This window comes from Lygodium microphyllum, chromosome 6, assembly GCF_053477565.2.
Source record: "Lygodium microphyllum isolate KBCC chromosome 6, Lygodium_microphyllum_v1.1.10, whole genome shotgun sequence".
NCBI lineage: Eukaryota > Viridiplantae > Streptophyta > Polypodiopsida > Schizaeales > Lygodiaceae > Lygodium > Lygodium microphyllum.
This window is the reverse complement of record NC_141140.1, coordinates 83,787,616-83,810,373: the sequence shown is the minus strand read 5'-3', so window position 1 is coordinate 83,810,373 and position 22,758 is coordinate 83,787,616. Positions and strand designations below refer to the sequence as shown.

At 46.0% G+C, this 22,758-nt stretch overlaps 1 protein-coding gene across 9 annotated transcripts in view; it reads left to right on the top strand.

The window, feature by feature from the left end:
- The first annotated feature begins 318 nt into the window (after positions 1-318).
- LOC148034744 (leucine-rich repeat receptor protein kinase HPCA1-like) overlaps positions 319-22,758 on the top strand; it is a 241,015-nt gene continuing 218,575 nt past the window's right edge. For 8 of the 9 annotated variants that reach the window (XM_087679707.1, XM_087679704.1, XM_087679706.1 and 5 more), the window contains exons 1-5: positions 319-597; positions 668-788; positions 1,052-1,234; positions 1,344-1,418; positions 1,526-1,597. In XM_087679707.1, coding sequence (XP_087535833.1) covers positions 513-597; positions 668-788; positions 1,052-1,234; positions 1,344-1,418; positions 1,526-1,597 — 536 coding nt within the window. In that variant the 5' untranslated portion in view covers positions 319-512. Of the gene's footprint in view, positions 598-667; positions 789-1,051; positions 1,235-1,343; positions 1,436-1,525; positions 1,598-22,758 lie in introns of those variants that run through there. The other variant, XM_087679708.1, reaches the window with a different exon arrangement.

Here is a 22,758-nt window from a genome sequence, read left to right as displayed (position 1 = left end):
TTATGGCCCTTGACCATTGACTCGGCAAGTGATCTTGGTGACTGGCCAAGTGGAGCCATAATTCACCTTTTACATCACATAAGGTGTATTCACCTATGTCTATAAGAATGAAACGCATGAGCTTGGGCTTAACACATCATTTCACTACCATTGTTAAATAGATAAACAATGCAGGTAATAAAATTGTTAGGGAAGTCAATGGGGTCATAATCCAAATAGTTAGAGCATGTGTACATACATGGATGCTTGAGTTCAAATGTTGATTAGATGATAAATGTTCCAAGAAACGCTAGACTGCTTTGCGCGATGAAAGTTCAAGTCTTCTCAAAAACAAGAAAACTTTGACTCAGGGTGACCTATGATTGCATGAGAGGGGTGTGTGTGGACTTGACGTCTTTGCTAGGCAAGTCTGATTTGCGCCTGTGAGAAAGCTCGCCAGCTTACGTACCTACTTGGCTCTCTCTCGTTTCATCTCGACAGAAGTGCGAGATCTGACATGCAGGCTCCCTTTCATGGCACTGCTAGTCCTCCTCATGATCAGCATCGCCATGCAGCTCCAGCTGCTTCCATGCTGCGCGGCTGCTCTTTCTGTCGACGGTAAAATTAAGAATCCATTGGCTTCTTTTTATAATGATCAGCCCTGGTTTCTCATCCCTCTCTCTTTCAGGGGCCTCCTTACTGGCTGCCATGGAAGCTTGGAAAGTGAACTTCTCCACTTGGAGGGGGAGTGATCCGTGTCAGGGCTGGGAACGTGTCGAGTGCGACAGCAGCCGTCGTGTCACCAAATTGTAACTCTCTCTCTCTCTCTGTGCTGCAATTTCCTGCATAGTACCCATACACAGCATAAAAAGGAGGATGGTGATAATCAAGGATTCTGGACAATACATAGCACAAAAAAAGGAGCAGGGCCTATTTATGGAGAAAACAGAGCATACAAAGGGGCAGGGGATATAGTTCGGATTATGGAGAATACAAAGCACAGGGGCCATGATCAATGACTATGGAGAGTTGTTTGTTTTACCTGTTATTTTTCCTTGGATGGATTTTGCAGGAATTTGTCTTCTACAGGCATATCAGGACCCATCCCAGCCGAGCTGAGCAATCTTCAGCGCCTGAATAACCTTGATCTTAGCAATCCAAGGAACAACAATCGCAGTTCGCCTGTCAACCAAACTCGCAACCAAATCACAGGAGATCTTGCCCCCCTCGGACTCTTATCCAACCTCCAATCTCTGTAACTCATCATAATTCCACGCAGCCTGCATGCACATACAATACTTGATTAACCGAGAACATCAGCTGGATCTCTGCCTGAATCTGTGTTTTGTTTTTATGTCTCCCAGAAATCTCACCTTTAATGATATCCAACTAGACTTATTTCCAGTAGCTGTTCTTAATCTAACCAACCTCACTGATTTGTGAGTATGCCTCCCTGGTAATCTCTCCCCTGGTTTTGCATTTATTATGTTGTTAAATTGTGTTGTGATTTTCCTCTTTTGATGAAATATTTCTCTTTCTTTTACAGGAGGATTGATAATAATTACTTGTCAGGCACCATTCCAAAAGAAATCGCGCAGCTCACCAAGATGCAATATCTGTAAGACGTCTATTTTCGTCAATCCTTCGAAAAAAAAGCACAGGAGCATTAATAATTTTGCAGTAATCTATTTCAAATTGCTTCTGCTTTACAGCAGCTGCAATCTTAAGTCCATTTGATGAATCATATCCTTTTGGTTTCCTTAAAGACATTTTCAGGGCTTCTTGTGCATTCAGCCAGCTTTTAAGATATAATCCTTTGCCATTTATTCAAGATGACCAATTGTCGCTGTTGGCAATTTAGGTCATAAAAACCCACTGCCTCTTATTTTTACATTTCCTTCACTTCTCAGAAGCCATTTAGAGTCAGTCATGTTACATCTTTATCTATTTCTTTCCATGTATTCATAGTTTAAAATGCGTGTCGACTATCAGGGCTTTCTTTCTTAGCTGTGATTGACTGCCTTGGTCAATGATCCCTGAACTACCGCCTAGATCTAGGCTAAATGATGACATCTCATGCTAGCTTAGACACTCCACATTTCTGGAGGCTGTGTTTTGAAGCTACTGGGCCTCTACTGGCTGCATTCACACTTCCTGCTGGTTTCCCTGCTGTCTGACACACTTCGGAGATTGACTATTGTCGGTGATCATCTCCCTCCTCTTAGAGGGCATCTGAGGATCTCATTGCCTCAGAGGACTGCATTTTGCTCCCTCTACAGTGCAGGCTTCCTTCAGTTGCTGCTGCTTGATAGACAGGACAGTGCAGTCATCTTTTGAGCTTCAGCTCCGCTGTATTAGCTTTGTTCACTTAGCATGATTTTGTGCTTCATTGTCATCTTCTTCTGTGTTTTCTGAGTTTCTTCTCTCTCAGTGTTTGCCATACACACTGTGTTTCTTCCCAGTAAACCCTACTGTCTCTCTGGTTTTCTTTCACAAGTCATTTCTTGACATGGTATTAGAGTCAGAGGTGCTCAGAGAGCCAAAAGATCCTCTGCATCTGACAAGGCAAAGATAGATTGTGGGTTTGGCATCATCTTGTGATTTTCCCCCTTGTTTCCACTGCATCATTGGGAGATACCCTTTCTTCTTTTTCCTCCCACCCTCCCTTTTACACTCTGATACCATGCCTTCTCCCTTGACAGATGGAAAATCTACTGGGTGCTCCTACTCCAGGGCAAGAACAGTCATACCACCAAAGATTGTCAACTTGGACCTTTGCTTCTCACCCCACCGGCGTATATGCATCTACCACCAGCCACTCTTTGTGCCACATCTCTCTTGTGGCCCACAAAGATTGTTTTGCATCGCTATCAAAGTATTACGCTCAAGGCAATAAGACTCATCCGATGCGCGCTAAGTTCTTACAGGCATAAGGAGCATCGTTCGCTGCCATGACCTCCTGGAGACCACTGCAATGCGCTATAGAGGTTTTTCCCACTCATTTTTGGGTGCAGTGGCTTTTCCAACCACCGGCTCTATAGTCTGCTTCACCGAGAGATAGTGATTGTTGGATACCCTCTTCTCCTCAGTCAGCTCCTTTGTGAGAGAGAGGTTGCTCGACTCCTTCCTCTTCTTTGGCTTTGCAGTCTACTTCACTGAGAGACAATGACTATTGTCCACCCCTATCTCCTTAGGAGCTTCCTATTTTCTCACCTCTCTTGTCTTGCTCCATAGATAGTGTCTCCAATGCAAGTATTGAGGAGATTCTGTGTGATACCCCCTCCCTCCACTCCCTCTTCTACTCAGGTTTGAGAGGCCGCCTCTCGGAGTGTCCCATTCTCTCTTATAGTGGAGCCCTAGATACCTTCTTCAGGATTGCCTGTGGCATTTCCTTTGTCTTTATATGTTTTGGAAGCCGTGATCCATGAGTTTCTTGATTCCCTATATCTCTTTGAGGGAGACTCAACAAGGGATTAAGGGGGTGTTAGATATGATCAATGCCCCACCCTCATTAGATGCTACCAATGATCCATGGTGCTCAAAGTTGTAAGGCCCCCATTATGAGGAGAAGCCAAATGTGAGCCCGGACATTGGTTCCTGACTTGTATATCAGATGAGGTCTATGTGACCGGATGGCAAAAAGGTGACTGTTGTGGGTCTAATCTTTGGGTTAGATGGAGTGGTTAAGTTGGTAGCAACTCGAGGCACATTGCATTGAGTTGCGTGGTAAGGGAGTTAAAAGGGGCCCCTATTGTGGGGTCCGGGGGCCGCGGAAGCGGCCCCTGGCTGGGGGGTCCCAGGGGGGCCAGCGGCCCCCCTAGCGGGGGTCCGGGGGCAGCGCCCCCGGCCCGATGGTAAAGGGAATATTCCCTGGCCGACTAGTGGAGGCTCATATGGTAGGTCGGTCAGCAGGCCGACCTAACGACCTTCGCGGGCTATAAAAGCTAAACCCCTTCGCAGCCATTTGACACTCATCTTTCACCCAGTCAGAGTTGTTGTTCCAGCTAGTCTTAAGCTCTTCACCTATCTTCTGTCTAGATCGCCATCTAAGCTTCATTTAGTGGAAGCGCACGGGTGGACAGAGCCATCTTTGTATCAGTTGTTTGGAGTTAAAGAATTTTACTGATTCTCCTCTTATCTGTTGTGTACTCTCTATCTCTTTCTCAGATTCTGTTCGCTGCGCCGTATAATATTTTACATGGTATCAGAGCCCAGGGGGCTCTAGAGATCGGAGAGCGTGCAAGAGGCAAAGGCTTCAACAGCAAAGAGAAACGATGTCGACTCCGGGAAGCAGTTCTGGCGCATCAGGAAGCGGTGCAGGAGGTGGTGCTGCTGTACCGGCTATTCAAACACTGAGGATTCGTCCACCAACCTTCAGCGAAGGCAGGTTAGATGGTACAAACTACACCCTGTGGAAGTTCAAAATTACAACTATCCTTGATTCTTATGAGCTTCTGGAGACTGTGCTGGGGACTGACGCAGAACCACAGCCTACCCCCGACCCATCAAATCCTAGTGTGATGATTCCTCCGAATGCAGATCTTCTACGAGCTTGGAAACGAAGGAATGCAGATGCATTGTGTGCCTTAGTTACAAGCTGTTCTGATAGTGTTTTGACTCTGATTCAGCATACAACCAAAGCGTCAGAGGCTTGGAATGTACTAAGGAGTCAGTATGAAACACGAAACCAAACAAGGATTCAAAACTTGGAGAATCAACTAGCAGCGGAGAAGTTTGCTGAAGGAGAGACGGTTGAAGCATTCATCACTCGGATTAAGAATCTGCGCGACCAGATGGCTGGCGCTGGGATACAAAAGACTAGCGAAGAGCTAGCTCGGAGGTGTCTTCGGATTTGTCCACAAAAGTTTGATGGACTAGTAACTGCCCTTAATACTCAGGTGAGACCTCAAGCTTTGACTTTTGAGGAGTTTTGTGCATTATTAATGGAGGAGGAGTTGAGGCTGAAAGCCCGAGAAGGAAGCAACAATGGAGATGCTGCATTCTCTGCCAATGCAAAAGGCAAAGGTGTTTCCTCCACCAAAAATGATGGTGACAAAAAGAAAAAGGGCGGCAAGAAGAAGTTTCAAGGAGAGTTCTTCTACTGTAAGAAGAAAGGACATGCAATTGCAGATTGTCGTGTCAAGAAGGCAGATGAAAAGAATGGTACCCTTAAAACTAAAGGGAAAGAGACAGCCAATACGGCTGAAGCAGAGTTGGAATTATTCATGGCGACCATTGAGGAAGTGTGCTCCTCGGCGCAAGAAGAATCTACCACTGACTCTTGGGTGTTGGATAGTGGGGCCTCCCGTCACATGACCAACAAGAAAGGTCTATACAGTTCTATGCAGCCTCTACAAGAATCCATCACTGTGACGGTTGGAAATGATGCTAAATGCCCTGCTGCGGGCACATGTACTATTTCTTTTGTTGCTGCAAATGGTGAAGTCAAAAAGCTTTCAAATGTGTTGTATGTTCCCGAAATCAGGAGAAATCTCTTATCAGTTGCTGCCATAACTGATCTTGGTCATGAAGTGAGGTTCAAGAAGACAGGTGCAGAAATTATTGATAGTGCTGGCACAATTGTTGGCAAAGGAGAAAGAAGGAACAACCTGTATAAGCTAAGTGCTCTTACAGCCACCGCTGGAGTGGGCACAAGTAAGCTTTGGCATGAAAGGTTTGGACACATCAGATTTGCAGTATTGAAGGAGATGCAAAAGCAAGGTATGGTTGCTCACCTACCTACAATAACTGAATTGAAGGAACCATGTGAAGCTTGTATGATGGGCAAGCAACAGAGAAAGGCATTTCCACAAGAAAGCAAGAATAGAGCACATGCTCCTCTAGAGTTGGTGCATGCTGACTTGTGTGGTAAGATGCCTACACAGGCCTTGGGGGGATCTTCTTATTTTTTGTTGATTGTCGACGACTACAGTAGGAAGATGTGGGTGTACTTCCTTCGTGATAAGGCTCAAGCTTTTGGTAAGTTTAAAGAATGGCTAATACTTGTTGAGAATGAAACAGGGAAAAGTGTGAAGAAATTTAGAACAGATGGTGGTGGTGAGTTCAACTCAAAGGAGTTTGAAGGCTTTTGCAAGAGCAAAGGGATCAAGCGTCAATTGACGACGCCTCACACACCTCAGCAGAACGGTATTGTGGAACGCAGGAATCGCACCATTGTGGAGATGGCAAGATGCATGCTAAAGGGCAAGGGATTGCCTAACCATTTTTGGGCTGAAGCTGTTAATACTGCAGTCTACATTCTAAATCGGAGCTATACAAAGGCTCTCAAGGGAAAAACACCTCATGAGGCTTACACTGGTAAGAAACCATCTGTTTCACATTTCAGAATTTTTGGATGTGAATGTTATGCACATGTTCCAGATGAGAAGAGAAACAAGTTACAACCAAAAAGCAGAAAATGTATCTTCTTGGGTTATAGTGATGAGCAGAAGGCTTACAAGTTATATGACCAAGAGGCAAAGAAGATCATCGCGAGCCGTGATGTGGTGTTCAAGGAGGAGCCGCATACAGTGGAGGAGGAGAAGGCAAGGTCTTCCACTTTATCATCAAGCGAAGAAGTAGTCCACTATGAACCTGTCCTGAGACCTATCCCTATCCTTAAGGAGGAGGAAGCATCATCTTCAGATGATGAGGAAAAAGTTCACCAACCTGACATCACCCCACCGGAAAAGCCATTGCCGCGCTGGGTGAAGCAGCTCTATGACCACAATAATCCTATGCCTGCATCTGTTGAGGAGAAGGCAGACGGACCAAGGAGGTCTCAGAGAATAGAGGAGCAAAGGAGGGCTTCTGCTCACATAGTCAACATGGCCTTGATGGTTGAGATTATGAGAGAAGTAAAGGAGCCAACTGACTTAGAAGAAGCACTTGGAGATCCATCATGGAAGGCTGCTATGCAGGCGGAGTATGACAGCATAATGAAGAATGACACTTGGGAGCTAGTGGATCGGCCAGCAAAGCGGAAGATTATTGGCACCAAGTGGATCTGGAAGGTAAAGTACAAGGCTGATGGTACCTTAGAAAAGTACAAAGCTAGACTGGTTGCCCAAGGATTTTCACAAGTTGAAGGGTTTGATTTTCAAGAGTCATTTGCCCCAACTGCCAGAATGACCACTATTCGCACGGTACTTGCAGTGGCTGCCCACAAGAAGTGGCAAGTGTACCAAATGGATGTTAAGTCAGCGTTCTTAAATGGTGACCTCAAGGAGGAGGTGTACGTGGCTCAGCCACCAGGGTTTGAGGCCCCCCATTCTGAGAACAAAGTGTGTAAACTGAAGAAGGCATTGTATGGGCTGAAACAAGCCCCAAGAGCATGGTACCAGCGGATAGATAGGTTCTTTTTAAACCTAAACTTCAAAAGATGTGCCTCAGATGCTAACTTGTATGTTTACAGGGATGGTAAAAAGTCTGTAGTGATTGTCCTATATGTGGACGACCTTCTTATTACAGGTGACTATGAAGATATGATCAACCAAACTCGAAAGGCTTTGAGTTTTGAGTTTGAAATGACAGACTTGGGCTTGCTGCACTATTGTTTGGGGATTGAAGTCTGGCAAGAGCCAGGAAAGATCTTCATCTCTCAGAAGAAGTATGCATGGGAGATCTTGAAGGCATTTGGCATGACCGAGTGCAAGGAGATAGCTACACCTATGGAGGTGAATGCAAAGTTATCTGTCGAGGATACATCAGCATTAGCAGACATTGGGAGGTATAGGAGGTTGGTCGGCAGTCTGATCTACTTGTGTAACACCAGACCAGATATCAGTTTTGCTGTTGGTGTTTTGAGCAGGTTCTCAAACAAACCTCATGAGAGTCATTGGAAGGCTGGGATGCGGGTGCTCAGATACTTAAAGAAAACTCTTGACTATGGTATCACATACAGTTTCGGAACTTCTCTTGTGGGGAACTGTGACTCAGATTGGGCAGGAGACATTGATTCCAGGAAGTCAGTTTCTGGTTATTGTTTCTCTTTGGGCTCAGGAATTTTCTCTTGGATTAGTAAGAAGCAACCAACAGTGGCATTGTCTTCTACCGAAGCAGAGTACAAGGCAGCTTGTTTTGCTGCATGTGAGGCCGTATGGTTGAGAAGGATTCTATGGCATATGGGAGTGCAGGATGAAGAACCAACTGTGCTGAGATGTGACAATCAGAGTTGCATCGCCATTGCCAAAAATCCAGTGTTTCATGCATGCACCAAACATATAGAGATCCAGTATCACTATGTGCGTGATTTGATGGAGGATGGGATAGTGGAATTGGTCTACTGTCCAACAGAGGAGAATGGAGCAGATATCTTCACCAAAGCACTTACGAAGGATTTGCTTCAAGTTCATCTTCAGAGACTCGGCATTGGGCCGAGGAGATAGTTCACCTATGGGAGGGGGGGTGTTAGATATGATCAATGCCCCACCCTCATTAGGTGCTACCAATGATCCATGGTGCTCAAAGTTGTAAGGCCCCCATTATGAGGAGAAGCCAAATGTGAGCCCGGACATTGGTTCCTGACTTGTATATCAGATGAGGTCTATGTGACCGGATGGCAAAAAGGTGACTGTTGTGGGTCTAATCTTTGGGTTAGATGGAGTGGTTAAGCTGGTAGCAACTCGAGGCACATTGCATTGAGTTGCGTGGTAAGGGAGTTAAAAGGGGCCCCTATTGTGGGGTCCGGGGGCCGCGGAAGCGGCCCCTGGCTGGGGGGTCCCAGGGGGGCCAGCGGCCCCCCTGGCGGGGATCCGGGGGAAGCGCCCCCGGCCCGATGGTAAAGGGAATATTCCCTGGCCGACTAGTGGAGGCTCATATGGTAGGTCGGTCAGCAGGCCGACCTAACGACCTTCGCGGGCTATAAAAGCTAAACCCCTTCGCAGCCATTTGACACTCATCTTTCACCCAGTCAGAGTTGTTGTTCCAGCTAGTCTTAAGCTCTTCACCTATCTTCTGTCTAGATCGCCATCTAAGCTTCATTTAGTGGAAGCGCACGGGTGGACAGAGCCATCTTTGTATCAGTTGTTTGGAGTTAAAGAATTTTACTGATTCTCCTCTTATCTGTTGTGTACTCTCTATCTCTTTCTCAGATTCTGTTCGCTGCGCCGTATAATATTTTACAGGGGGGACTTATCTTTCTTTTTTTAAGGGGGATCCCATTCCCTTAGCTTCAGAGGGGGTCCCTACTCATTCTATGGTTCTTCACACAACCTTTACCTTCTTGGAGTGGTTGACATCTCCATGCCATCTCACCCATTGTTTCTCCTCCCCTTTATTCCCAATGATATCCAAGATCTACATGTTCCTCCTTTGTGAGAGAGAGGTTGCTCGATTCCTTCCTCTTCTTTGGCTTTGCAGTCTACTTCACTGAGAGACAATGACTATTGTCCACCCCTATCTCCTTAGGAGCTTCCTATTTTCTCACCTCTCTTGTCTTGCTCCATAGATAGTGTCTCCAATGCAAGTATTGAGGAGATTCTGTGTGATACTCCCTCCCTCCACTCCCTCTTCTACTCAGGTTTGAGAGGCCGCTTCTCGGAGTGTCCCATTCTCTCTTATAGTGGAGCCCTAGATACCTTCTTTGGGATTGCCTGTGGCATTTCCTTTGTCTTTAGATGTTTTGGAAGCCGTGATCCATGAGTTTCTTGATTCCCTATATCTCTTTGAGGGAGACTCAACAAGGGATTAAGGGGGGATTTATCTTTCTTTTTTTGAGGGGGATCCCATTCCCTTAGCTTCAGAGGGGGTCCCTACTCATTCTATGGTTCTTCACACAACCTTTACCTTCTTGGAGTGGTTGACATCTCCATGCCATCTCACCCATTGTTTCTCCTCCCCTTTATTCCCAATGATATCCAAGATCTACATGTTCCTCCTAGTTCAGGGCTTTGGATGTTTTAGCCATGGCTTGGTGGCTAGGTCTGCATATGCCTTCTAGCATGGAGCAATAGAGCTTGTGGCTTCTCTCTTGAGGTTGAGTTTTAGGTACTATCAGCTGATCATGTCTCTCTTCTTCACTACAGATTACCTTATAGGTGGAATACTAGGATTTTTGGGTTGATATTCTTCTCTCTCTCGCTCCTCTTTTGTGCTTCTTTTTGAGCCTAAGAGGGGGTGTTGAGAAACCATATCATTTAGTATCATTTCCCTCCATCTCAATTTTTGGTTTCCATTTACATTCCCAAAAAGGCTTTCTAGGTGCCTTCGAAGAGAGTTGGGAGGCCGCCTGAGAGACTTTAGTGGGTGACACTCTAGACAATTTATGCCTATATATATAGCATTGAATCCACCCATTTATTCACACCCCACACTCTTTCCTTTTGACATTCTCTCTCCATCATCTCTCTCCAATCTCACTACTACTACTCACACCCCTCTAGAGGACATTGTAGTTTGTGGTCGATTTCCACCTTCTTCCTCTACCACACTATCATTAGGCGCCCTGTTTCCATCAGCTCTAGGCTTGCATTTTGGTGGCATCTCTTGCTAGTGTTAGCATCCATCACGTGGTGACATCTTTTCTTCACCCAACGACCATCCTCCATAGTTGGCGTCAGCATTCTGGCTATAGCCATCTGCATTTTGCACACTGATTCTTTCTCCTCTACTTGGAGGTAGTATCTACTCACCCACTTATTCTACACCTCTCAAGTCATTTCACAAAGTCGGACTAGAGTCAAGCTCAACAGGGTTTTCTTTCCCCGCTGATTCTTCCAAGCCCGTTCCCTTGGCTGTGGTTTCGCTCACCTATCATCAATTTGTTGGCTGCATTTTGCAGCTGGCACTCTCCTTGGCTTAAAATTGGCTTTATCAAACACTACACACCCTTTTGGAGGCTACATTTTGCAGGTATTGGGCCTCTACTAGCTGCGTTCACACTTCTTGCCGGTGACCCTATTTTTTGGCACACTTCAGAGATCGATTGTTGCTAGTGATCATCTTCCTCCTCTCAGATGGCATCTGAGGACCGCGTTTTGCTCCCTTGACATTTTTCCTTCATCTTTAGATTACTTCGATAGTTCACTGCCCCCCGGAGGACTGCGTTTCCACCTATAGAAAACTTTTGAGCTTTGGCTCTGCTGTATCAGCTTTGTTCACTTAGTATGATTTAGTGCTTCATCATCTTCTTCTTCTGTGTTTTCTGAGTTTGTTCTTTTTCAGTGTTTGCCTTATACACTTTTTGTTTCTCCTTGCAGACCTTACTGTCTCTTTGGTTTACTTTCACAGTAGTCATTTCTTGATAGATGACTCATGGGCACAAGAGAGGGGTCTGTGCTTTTGAGCAATTGGTAATTGATCTACTATGAGCTTGGAACCTAAGGAATGTAGATGCATTGTGTGCCTTAGTTACACGTACTTTTGACACCATTTTGACATTGCTTCAACATACAACCAAGGCATTAGAGGCTTGGAACATATCGAAGAGCCAATATGAAATATAAAATGAAATAAGGATCCGGAACTTGGAGAACCAACTCTAGCAGCATAGAAGTTTGCTAAAGGAGAGAGAGCATTCATTACCTAGATCAAGAATCTGTGTGACAAAATGGCTAGCATTGGGATACAAGAGACCTTTGCCCACCGTATAACCCTAGAGAAGAAACTACGGATGCTCTTTGTCGATGACTCCTCTTCTATGCTGGATCACATTAACAAGATGGAGGATATGTGGGATGAGCTTGCATCCCTTGGTCAGATGATCTCATCGAAGGACATGGCAATGATTCTCCTTACTCAATTGCCATCTCCAAAGTATAATGTCTTCTATACTAGTTTGCTTACCTCTAGGGTTTGGGAGACTCTTCTCTGGGAAGAGCTAGCTCCACTTGTTTTGGAGGATGAAGAGTGATTCAAGGAGGTTGGTGCTAGTGGATCCAACTTTACTAAAGCTTTTATTGTAGGTTCAAGAGGGAGCAACACGTAGGACAAGAAGACTAAGAACAAGGAGAAGAAGCACATTAAATACTTGGAGTCTTCTTCGAGCTCTAGCACCAATTCAAAGAAGCCTAAATGTCTGCACTATGGAAAGGGCACTCATCCTGAAGAGAGGTATTGAAAGAAATACCCTCACCTTTATCCCCAGGGGCAAAGAGTGGAGCTAAAACATTTGAGCCCACAAAAAAGGTGGAAGTTGAACTTAGCCCAGAAATTGTGGAGAAGGCCTTGGGACTAGTGGACAAGCTGGTGAAAAGGCCCAAGAGAGATGTCTACGGAATGCTAGGAATGGACAAGAAGAAAGTCTACACGAACGACGGAATTAGCTTGGCTGATATCCCCAGTTCCACAATCAGACTACTGCAAGCGAAGATGGTCCACGCCCTCTTCTCAAGTCAAAGATATAATACCCTCATGAACAAAATAGGAGTGCTATTGCTTGAGAGCCTTGCTGCAAACGCACTAGACAAGGTGAATTGGAATGCCTACGTCCGAAAAACAATCCAGGCATCAACAAAGGTGCTAGCAACAGCGCCAAGGGTAGTAGCAAGGGGAGAGTCTTTGGCTACAATAGCGGAGTCAAAAAGAAAAAAACCAACGTCCAAGGCATCAACCATAGGGTTTGGAGGGGTACTAACAACTATAATCTAGGAAGCCTTGGGGGAGGTGGAAAGAGAAGAAATAGTAGAGGAAATCCCTGAACCATCATCGATCCAAGAGGAGCATTGCTCCCCCACTCCAGTGAGACCTCCTGCTTCATTCTCAACAGAAGGGCAGGGGGAGGAAGAATTCAACAAAAATCAGCAAGAAAAAGCAGAACAAGCTGCTTAGGAGAAAGAAACCACCGCACCACTCAGCACAAGAAGCCTAAAGTGAAATGACAGTCAGTGAATAGCAAGGCTCAAAGCTGTCAAGCCAAGGAGGAAGAAGAAAGATCACATTGAAAATCCCTATCAGGGGAACACGGTCCACCACCACAGAAGAAAACAGAGAACTATAGAGGGTGGAAGAGAAATCTAGGAGACTTCAAGAAGAGCACAAGAAGAAATAAGAGGAAGAGGAAGAAAGAGTGAGACAAGAGGAGGAGGAGCAGATAACATTGGCTATTAGAAGATTAGTGGAGCAATCCTCCTAATCTTAGGAGTTAGCTATGATGAGCCCCACACGTGAGTATGTGCCAAGCATAAGTGCAGTGGCGGAAGAGGCAGTGGCAGAAGGCAAGGGAAAGGCCCCTCTACATGTAATCGCACTAGTCATGGTCACCTGGACAATCACCCCAACGCAAGGAACCATCGAAGGGGCAGTTAATGAAAGCAATGTCATGGCTTGGGTGTAGTATCTAGAAGCAAAGTGCAAAAACTTGTGCCTGTACCAAGCAAAGGAGTCCCCCTTGCAGGAACTAAAAGACTAGTAGCAGGTGATGTTGAATCGCGCCAAGGGCCGAAGATACCCCACTTGGAAGTATCAGCTACTTCGGTGCCCTTAGCCATGCGCAACACGAAAGAATACGACGAGTTGGTAAAAGAACTTCAGAGCCAACTTGACAAGATGACTAAAGAGAAAAAGTCCACACTTGCAGAGTTGGAAGAAGAAAAGAATGCCTTTGCAACCTACAAGCTAGAAAAAATTAGAGTAATGACCATCATAAATAGAGAAATGATTGCATTAAAAGAGGCCGTAAAAGGCAAGGCAAGGAGAAGAAAGCCTAAAGGATTTGTATGATGAAGAAATGGAGAATTGAATGGCTCTAGAGGAAATGTGCGCTTTCAACTCCAGGGAAAATAGACGCCTAGAGTTGGAAAATGAGGAGTTGAAAAGGCAAAGAGAGGAAGCGAAAAAAGAGCTGCATGCGGCAAAAACACAACAAGATGAAGAGGCCACGAAGAAGTTGGTAGGGCTACAAAACCAACTTCAAGCAACTCTCCACAAGCAAGCAATCTTAAAGAAACAAGTAGAGTGCCAAAGCCAAGAAAAAGAACAAATGAATGTATTATGGAGCAAGCAGGAGCAAGTAATCGCCACTTTTGCCCAATACCAGAATCAAGGTTTGGAGTAGATGAAAGAGAAAGCGCAAGAATGGGCAGCCAAGAATGAGGATAGAATTAAAGACTTAGCTTATCGACTGTCCCATTCAAAGAGTAAATGCCTCATGTCAGAGAGCAAAGCTGTAGTCGTAGAGATGGAGATGTTGGAGCAGTAAAGAGTCTTTTTAAACACAGTGCTAAATGTAACACAGTTAAGAGAAGAAGAGACCTTTGAGGAAGTCAAAAGGAAATTAGAGATGGCAAGGGGAGTGCTTCAACATGGACTCCATGCCAAGGCACCCAAACCTAGCACCAACTTAGAAGTGGAGGAGCAATGAGCCCATTTGATCTCAGTTGAATTAACCATGCAAGAACTCAAATTGCTAGGGGTTGGGGAGTCGAAGCAACGAGCACAACCTCTTCTACAAGAGCCGATAGAGCCAATCCATGAAGAAGGGCCAGACTTTGAGCATGACCACATTGAAGAAGAGCAGCCACATAAACCAAGCTCCCCTTTGCAACCACAAGCACAACTAGAAGAGCAAGGGAAGGAAGCCATACCACCCGAAAGAATGGTGAAAATGAGACACAAACGAAGAGAGCAGGTAGAACTAGCACGCAGAAAGCTCCAAGCCAAGCCACTACAAGTTTCACATGTGGCCATCCCTCAAGGAGAGGAGTACGACCCTATAAACTGGGGCCAGGAACTTGCAGTGTGGGAGTAGTGGAAAAATTGCAGCTGTCCCTTCAAATTCGCCTTTATCTTCCCTTGAACACTGGATAGGGTATTATCACCAAGGCTGGTGGAGGACGCAATAAAGCTCTTGGCGAGGCTGGGGAGAAGATGGTTGGAGGAAAGAATGAGACACTCCATGAGGTGGCAACATGAGCCTGGGGATTATTGGGAAGATAAGGCAGTGGAGGTGCCCAGGAAAGTGGAAGGTATAAGGCTCAACTGAAGTGGCGCAAAAACATTTGGACCTCTAACTTAGAGTCTTGGATAGCTTTCTGGAGTACCCTACCACATGGAAGGATAATCCTACCTACATGCCCTACCCGCGGAGGATTGGAGTTGATTTCAATTGGGAGGTGCATGGTAGGTATGACTTCCCTATGATCTACAATGTGAATGCTGTGTCTCTTAAAGAATGTCTAACCTTCATTAAAAGGGAACTTCGCCCATCAATAGCAGGCTTCCTCAAAGAATACTCCTCGTACCCAAATCCTTCTTTCATTACCACCTATAATTATCTCCGCCTTTTGCGAATACTACTAAAACAAAAGCCTAGTGCAGAGAAAGAGCGGTTACTGCCCCTTTTTTTTTATATTAATGTAGAAATAGATAGCTATGTAATGGTCCACCTTATGATGAGAGCCACCCTCTTGCAAGCATTTTGTATGAGCCTATTAGAGGATATGAGTGACAATAGGTTCACTGGGTGTAACCACCCATTTTTGTTATCTACTCCCCTCAATGTAAGAGTTAACTTAAAGGGATGTATGCAAAGTAGGGCCTTTCTAAGAAAATTCCTTAAGGCTCCATGCAGGTTGGCCCCTGCTCATGAATGGGATGCCACTTAATGTGCTCCCTTTGTAATCAGGTTTAAAAAAAAAAAGAAAAGAAAAAAAAAGGAAAAGAAAAAGAAGAGAAAAAGAAAAAGAAAAGAAAAGAAAAGAAAAGAAAGAAGTGGAAAAGAAAACACAAAAATGAAATATGTCCATCTCTACTCTATGAGCATCATAATCATTGCACCTAGGGACTGCCCTAGCCCTTTCTCACTTCACAACTTAGGGCATATCAAGGGCAAGATATTTTGATAGACCTGTCTCCCTAAGTCACTCACAGCACCTTCCTTTATCCTTAAGTGTGGGACAACACCTTAGGCTTGTTGCCTATGGTTCACGACCCATCTCCTAGCTCCACCATCACTGTCATAGTGCATTGCACAGTAAGGTAGACAAAACCCCCTAGGAAGTGCACTCTTCTTCTTTTCAGGTACATTGTGTGGCGGCACGGCAAGCCAATAACTATGGAGGCTGCCTTCAACCAACCATCTATCTTCAACATCGGCAACCTTCAAAACCTGCTTCACAAAGCGTCCACAACATGACCTACCTCTCCAAAGGCACCACGAACCATTCCACATTGACCCTCAACATTTTCAGCCCGTACCATTACGTGCCATGGGATTAGCACTCAACTAGGAGGGGGGTAATGTTAACCCTCGGAAGACCAAGATGGAAAAATTTGGAAAGTCGGAAGTGGAAGATAGTCCAAGGCAAGAGGAAGATGGAGGACAAATGTGAACTCTGAAGACATGAAGCGCAAGAAAAATTCTAAATGTAGGAGGAAGCGCACAAGAATAAGGGCACGTTAATATTTTAGCAAGAAGAGCTCCAAGCGCATTGTAATTCATTTTGTAAAAGAGCGCTGAGCTCTCTCCCGTGCAAGTTGTAAAGAATGAGAGACGCGGGCTAAAGCCAATGCTAATAGGAAGGAGGAGGAAAAAAGAGAGGAGGAATGGACAAAGGCTAGACCAAAAAAGGGATGGTCGCCCAAGGAGGAGATAGGGCATGTATAAAAATCAAAAAGTGAATGGAAAAGCTAATTCTTGGTGTGTGGCTAAACTTATTCTCTTCTTGCTTCTTACTCTTGCTTCCTTCTTGTGCATGAGAGAGGGAGTATGAGAGTGTTGTCAAAAGATGACGTACTAGCTAGACAGTAGGGTTGGCGGGGAGGAACACGGAGTGAAGTCGGCAAACATGGAGAAGAGAAGAGAAGAGAGAAGAAACTCTGATGAATGGAATGATGAAGTTCCGAATCATGGAGTGAATGTGATACAAGGGAACAAGGGTGCCGTAGCACAAGGAAGATGATGAAGGCAGCCACGAACCACGAACTCCAATGTCCTCCTGAAGGGGTGTGAGGGTAGTGGAGAGGCTGGATAGAAGAGGTGACGGACTGAATGAGTCAGCTGTGAGGAATGAATGAGAGAGTGGCCTATAAATAGGCACAGTCAGTCTAGGATGGCGCCCCTTTTTGGGGTTGCAAACCCTAAATGCAAAACACAGAAATGCAAAAAATGCAAACTGCAGGTGAAGGGTGAAGGGTTTCTCAACACCCCCTCTCAGGCCCAAAAAGGGGAACAAGAGAAGAGTGAGGTGGAGATGCAATGCTTATGCAGCAAGTGCCACTTGGACAATGTCCCTCGTGGGAAAATTGTTCACTTGCCCAAGCGCCCTAGTACAAAGATGATGAAAACATGCAATGCATAGGAGGAATGTTGGACTTTGTGTGGTGCCAAGAACCATAAGGATATGCCTGTACTCGATCTCGGGAGGTGGCTCCATGCTAACCAGGTGACCAAGGCAAGAAGAGAAGAGGAGGAAGAAGATGTAGAGGATCTCTAAGATCCAAGATTTCCACCGGAAAGGTAACCTACAGTAAAGAACAATAGACAGAGTGAACTGGAGAACCCGAAACTCAACCTCGGGAGAGAAGCCACTAGCTCTGTGCATCCATGCTGGAAGGAATACAAAGGCCTCGTCACCAAGTCGTGGCTAAATCTCCGAGGTCCCGATCTAGGTGGTACCTGAAGATCCTGGGTATCAGTAGAAGAGATGACTAGTTGAAGACAATCACCCTAAGAAAGTAGAGGATGGGTGAAGAACTTCATGTGGAGTAGGTTCCCCCTTTGAGGTGGGTAGCCGAAGAAGAGGAAGGAGTGGAGCAGTCACTATCTCTCGAAGGAGCAGACTGACGAGGAGACAGTATCAAACAATCACTATCTCTCGATGGAGCGGACTGCAGATCCGTAGGTCGTGGAAGCCACTGTACCTGAAAATAAGTGAGAGAAGACTGTCACTGGCGTTGCGACAATCTCCAGGAGGTCGTAGCGCCAATCGATCCTCCATGTACTTGAAAGAACTTAGTGCGCATTGGATGCGTCTTATTGCCTCGAGCATAGTACTCTGATAGCCAATGTAGAATGATCTCTATGGCCTAGAAAGGAGAGGTGGCACAAGAAGTGCCTAGTGGAAGACGCATATACTCCGGGGGGGTGGGGAGCAAAGGTCGAAGTCGGTAAGCATCGCTGGTGTGTCCGGTGATGCCACAATAGGAGCACCCAGTAGTCTGGTCATCTATTGGTAAAGAAGCCATGGATACTAGTGTGCCTTGCTAAAGAAGGAAGAGGTCAGCCACCATGAACCACGAATCGCAATGTCTCCCTCAAGGGATATGAGGGCAGTGTGAAGCACGAACCGCAATGTCCGCCTCAAGGGGTGGGAGGATAGTGGAAGGGCTGGAAGTGAGTTGCCAGTGGGAGGAGGATGTGACCAGCAGTAAGAGGTTGCAATCAGTAGAAAAACGCAGGTGAGGAGAGAGAGAGACTAAAAACGCAAGTAAGACAGGCTACAAGAGAGAGAGAGACTAAAAACGTAGGCAGCACAGCCTGTAGGATAGAGAAATACTAAAAACGCAGGCAACAAGTGAGAGAGAGACTAAAAACGTAGGTAGTAGGACTGTGATGACGTGGCAAGCTGTACGGCAGCAGGTCTGCACAGGAACAACAGTCGCTTGGCTGGAATCAGCTCTAAACCGTATGAAGAGGGCTGGAAATCAAGCGTTGACTGATGGAGACAGCAATGGACAGCTTCGGTTGAGATGTCCTCCATGAATGGGGTGTGGGCAGTAAGCTGAAACACCTGAAATCTGCAAAAGTGAGATTTTGATGTAGCGGAAGAAGAAGAGAAGTGGATGCCAAACCCGCCACCTGTCTTTGCCTTCACTGGAGTGGAGGATCTTTGCCGCTGTTTGAGCAGATCTAGCTCTGATACCATGCCAAAAGATGATGTACCAGCGAGACAGTAGGGTTGGTGGGGAGGAACACGGAGTGAACTTGGCAAACATGGAGAAGAGAAGAGAAGAGAGAAGAAACTCTGATGAATGGAATGATGAAGTTCCGAATCATGGAGTGAATGTGATACAAGGGAACAAGGGTGCCGTAGCACAAGGAAGATGATGAAGACAGCCATGAACCACGAACCGCAATGTTCTCCTGAAGGGGTGTGAGGGTAGTAGAGAGGTTGGAGAGAAGAGGTGACAGACTGAATGAGTCAGCTGTGAGGAATGAATGAGAGAGTGGCCTATAAATAGGCACAGTCAGTCTAGGATGGCGCCCCTTTTTGGGGCTGCAAACCCTAAACGCAAAACACAGAAATGCCAAAAATGCAAACTGCAAAGGGTTTCTCAACAAGTGTGTGTGCTAGAAGGTGAGGGACCGTGGAGAACCTCTTCTTCTCCTCTCCAACTTCATCTTCATCTTCTTCTCTTCTCCTTTCTTGTGTGCATGGCTATGGAGGTCGAAGCTTAGAGCTTAGATATGGAGCTTGTTTGAGAGCATATTCTGGATTGTGGAACTACCGGCAGATTTGTGGGAGGAGGCAACTTGATCAGATTCAAAGGTAACTTCACTACATTTGTGTGTGGAAGAGTGCGCACGGCTATGTGAGAGGTAGTCATCGCTCTCGGCTTGAAATGCTTGAAGCAATAAGCGGTCCACGGGTCTTGGTAGTGTACTCATGAGAGCGGCGATACAGTGATACACAACCCTCCCACTCGCCCTCGAATGTTGAAAATGCAACCTTGATGTTGTGCTGAAATCTCCTCTTTAGGTTTGCCCATGATCAATCAACCCCCTATACATTGCTTTGATACTATGTTAGAGTGCAGTGATGTGGAAGCATATGACCAGACTGAAAGAAAGAAGTGAACACAAAAGGAGAGAGAGAGAGAGAGAGTGTGTGTGTGTTTTTTACGAAAAAAAAAGAGAGTGTGTGTGTGTGTGCTGAACACTGCAGAGAATGAATGCTGAATATAGAGGATAGAATATGTACAAAGGGTTATGAGAGTACGAACAACTAGAATATCTCAATACACGAATCACAAAGTGATGATTACTGGGGGCAGAATTGCTATAAAATAGCATATAAAAAATAACAAAAGGAATGCAGATTGGCTAGTCAAAAATTGGCTGATTGTAGCAGAAAATGTATTGATTGTTGTAATAAATGTGGTGACTGTAGATAGGCTACCATATGGCATCTGTTTGACTTGCAAAACTATTATGCCTACTGCCCAACTGCTTGTCTTGCCTAGATTGCTGCCCATCTGCCTTGGCAACTGCCCCTTTGCTGTATGACCTGCTCCTGTACATGGCGATGATGCCTAAACTTTCCAAAACTATCCTGACCAAGCCTCCTTGATGCCGATATGAGTTGCCTTCTCTCTCACACACACCGGTAGCTCCACGATTCTAGATGCTAGCTCAAGCATCCTTAAGTCTTCTCCATCTCCAAGCTCCATCCACCATAGCTGCGCGCGCAAGAGAAGAGAAGAGAAGAGAAGAGAAGAGAAGAAGAGAAGAGGAGATGGTGATCCCTCACTCCCACACACTCACTCTCTCACACTCTCACACTCCCTTTCTCAAGAGCACACACAAGCAAGGAGAAGAGAAAAAGAGAAGAAGAGAAAAGCTCTTGTTAGCCACGCACCAAAGAATGAGCTTCTATTCACTTTTTGAACTTTATATATACAAACCCTAAAAACCCCATGGGTGCCCATCCCTTTTTACATGACCGGCCATTGTGGCAAGGTCCTTTTTTCTAATTCCCTCTTCTTGCTTTATGCCCTAAGCCTATATCCGTCTATTCTTTTACAACTGGCACAGGAGGGAGCCTGGCGCTCTTTTATAAGAGTTTTTAGAGTTTTTGAGGCGCCTTTCATTTAAAATTACGCTTTGGCCCTAGCTTAGCTTTAGAGGCCACTTACGTGTCTTTGCTCTTTTTCCATCTTCTTCCCGCTTTTTCATTAATTCTTCTGCCTTCTTGGCTTGGGGTTAACATTATCCCCCTCTGAGATGGGTGCCAGTCCCATGGCACTCTTGGCTGCTGTTGGGGTTTAGAGGCAGTTGGCGAAGTAGTCGTGTAAGGGTAGGGCCATGTGTAAACTCGGGTGCTCGTGGAAGCTTGGTGATAAGGTTTGTTTGAGAAGCCAAATGGATAGCAAGTGGTTGACGGGGGCCTCCGAAATCGGTGGTTTGTTGCCTTTGTGATGCTTGGAAGGAAAAGGTGCGGTGCTCTACCTAAGGGGGGGGTGTCGATCTTATTGTGTAGTGTATTGTGCTTGTGTTGGTGGAATGGGGAGTTGGGTCTAACCACAGGCTAGCCTGGGTGATGTCCCATACTTGAGGACCCCATTCTTGTAAAGGGAGGTGTGGTGCAAGGAGCTTAGGGTGGCAGGTCTAACCATAGACGAGTGGTATTCCCCTAGGTATGTCCTGTCCTTGATGTGCCCTAAGCGTGAAGTAGGAGAGTAAAAAGGGCGAGAGGGTTAGGAGCGGGGCCAGTCGACCGAAGCCACTGGGTATGCCTAACGTGAGGACTCCTAGGTGCAGTAATTGTGCTTCATGTGGTGCTAAGTGCTTCTGTAAGTGAGTTGTTTTGTCCATTCCATGCGTGATGTTCCTCTTGCTCTTCCTTGGATGCTTGCTCGTTTTAAAAAAAAAAGAATAGTATTACACTAGTAGAACGACAGCCTGTGTCTAATTTTTCTCATCCGATTTAGGCGGAGAAGGGGGTCGGATGGATTTGCTCAAAAATTGATGGCTTTGCATGTATCCTTTGATATTCATGCAGATGTGGAGGGAGGTGGTGGAGAGGAAAGGATGGTTGCATCTAGTGAACTGGATGTCGTTCATATCCTCTAGAAGAGCTAGGAAAAAAGAGTGGAGAAGGCTAGCCCTCATCATTAAACGCGCCATGGCACAGCTGTCGATGGCGTTAGGGTCCAAAAAGAGGGGAGGCAGGCCACGTTCTTGTGGGGTCGGGTCCTGCTTGAGTAGTAACTTAAGTAACCTAAGATAATTACAGGTAGTTATAAAGGCTGGATCGGGGCATGAAGAGAAGTCCGCGAGAAAACGCATCATGGAATCATTTAGGCTTCTTGAGTCGAAGAGGAGGGCATATTCGAAGGAGGCAGCATTGGAGTTGTAGATGATAGGAAAATCATGAAGCCCATGGAGAGTGGCAACAAAATCCACACCTACCCTACGAGGATACTCCATGAACGTGGGGTGGTTCCTCTCATAGGGCAGGGTGTTACAAAAAGCCATCCAAGCGAGCATGCTAATGTCGCACACTCGCCTCCTCCATAGGGATTGGCGGTTGTATCCCTGTATAGTATATGGCACTTCAAACCCCTTGTTTTGCCAAAACTCTTCTTCTTTATTTTTCCCCAGAGTGGGGGTCCTCTCCCTTTCTTCCAGCCATTTCTGTCCCAGTCGGCTGCCAGTCGCGATCACCTTCTCCATCACCTTGATCGGTAGGACCCTCCGCAGGCTGTTGGGCATGAGGAAGTTGAAGGTGAATGGGTCTTTTTCTTTTTCCTGCCGCTCCCAAATCACTAGCTCCTCGTGGAATCCAACAAGGAGGTCATCAGGGCACGGTGGGAGAAGTGCGGATGGCTGCACGACCGGTTTGGCTCTTAGCTGCTTCCTGGTTTCTTCAACTAACTTTCTCCGTCTCTCCCTTAGTGCGGCTTGTCTCTCTGTGGATGAATCAACCTGTTGCTATTCCTGGACACGCGGCGAGGGGGATTGTGGGATTACCTCTTCTCTGAATCTCCCCATAATGAATTCAAGCTCAGCGTCCCCCCCTGCGGGTCTTCTTGTTGCGCTCCTTCTTTAAAGCCCATTGCATCCATTTCCTGGGGGGTTAGGTCGGCCAGTAGCAAGTACTTCCATTGCTCTTCTAGGCT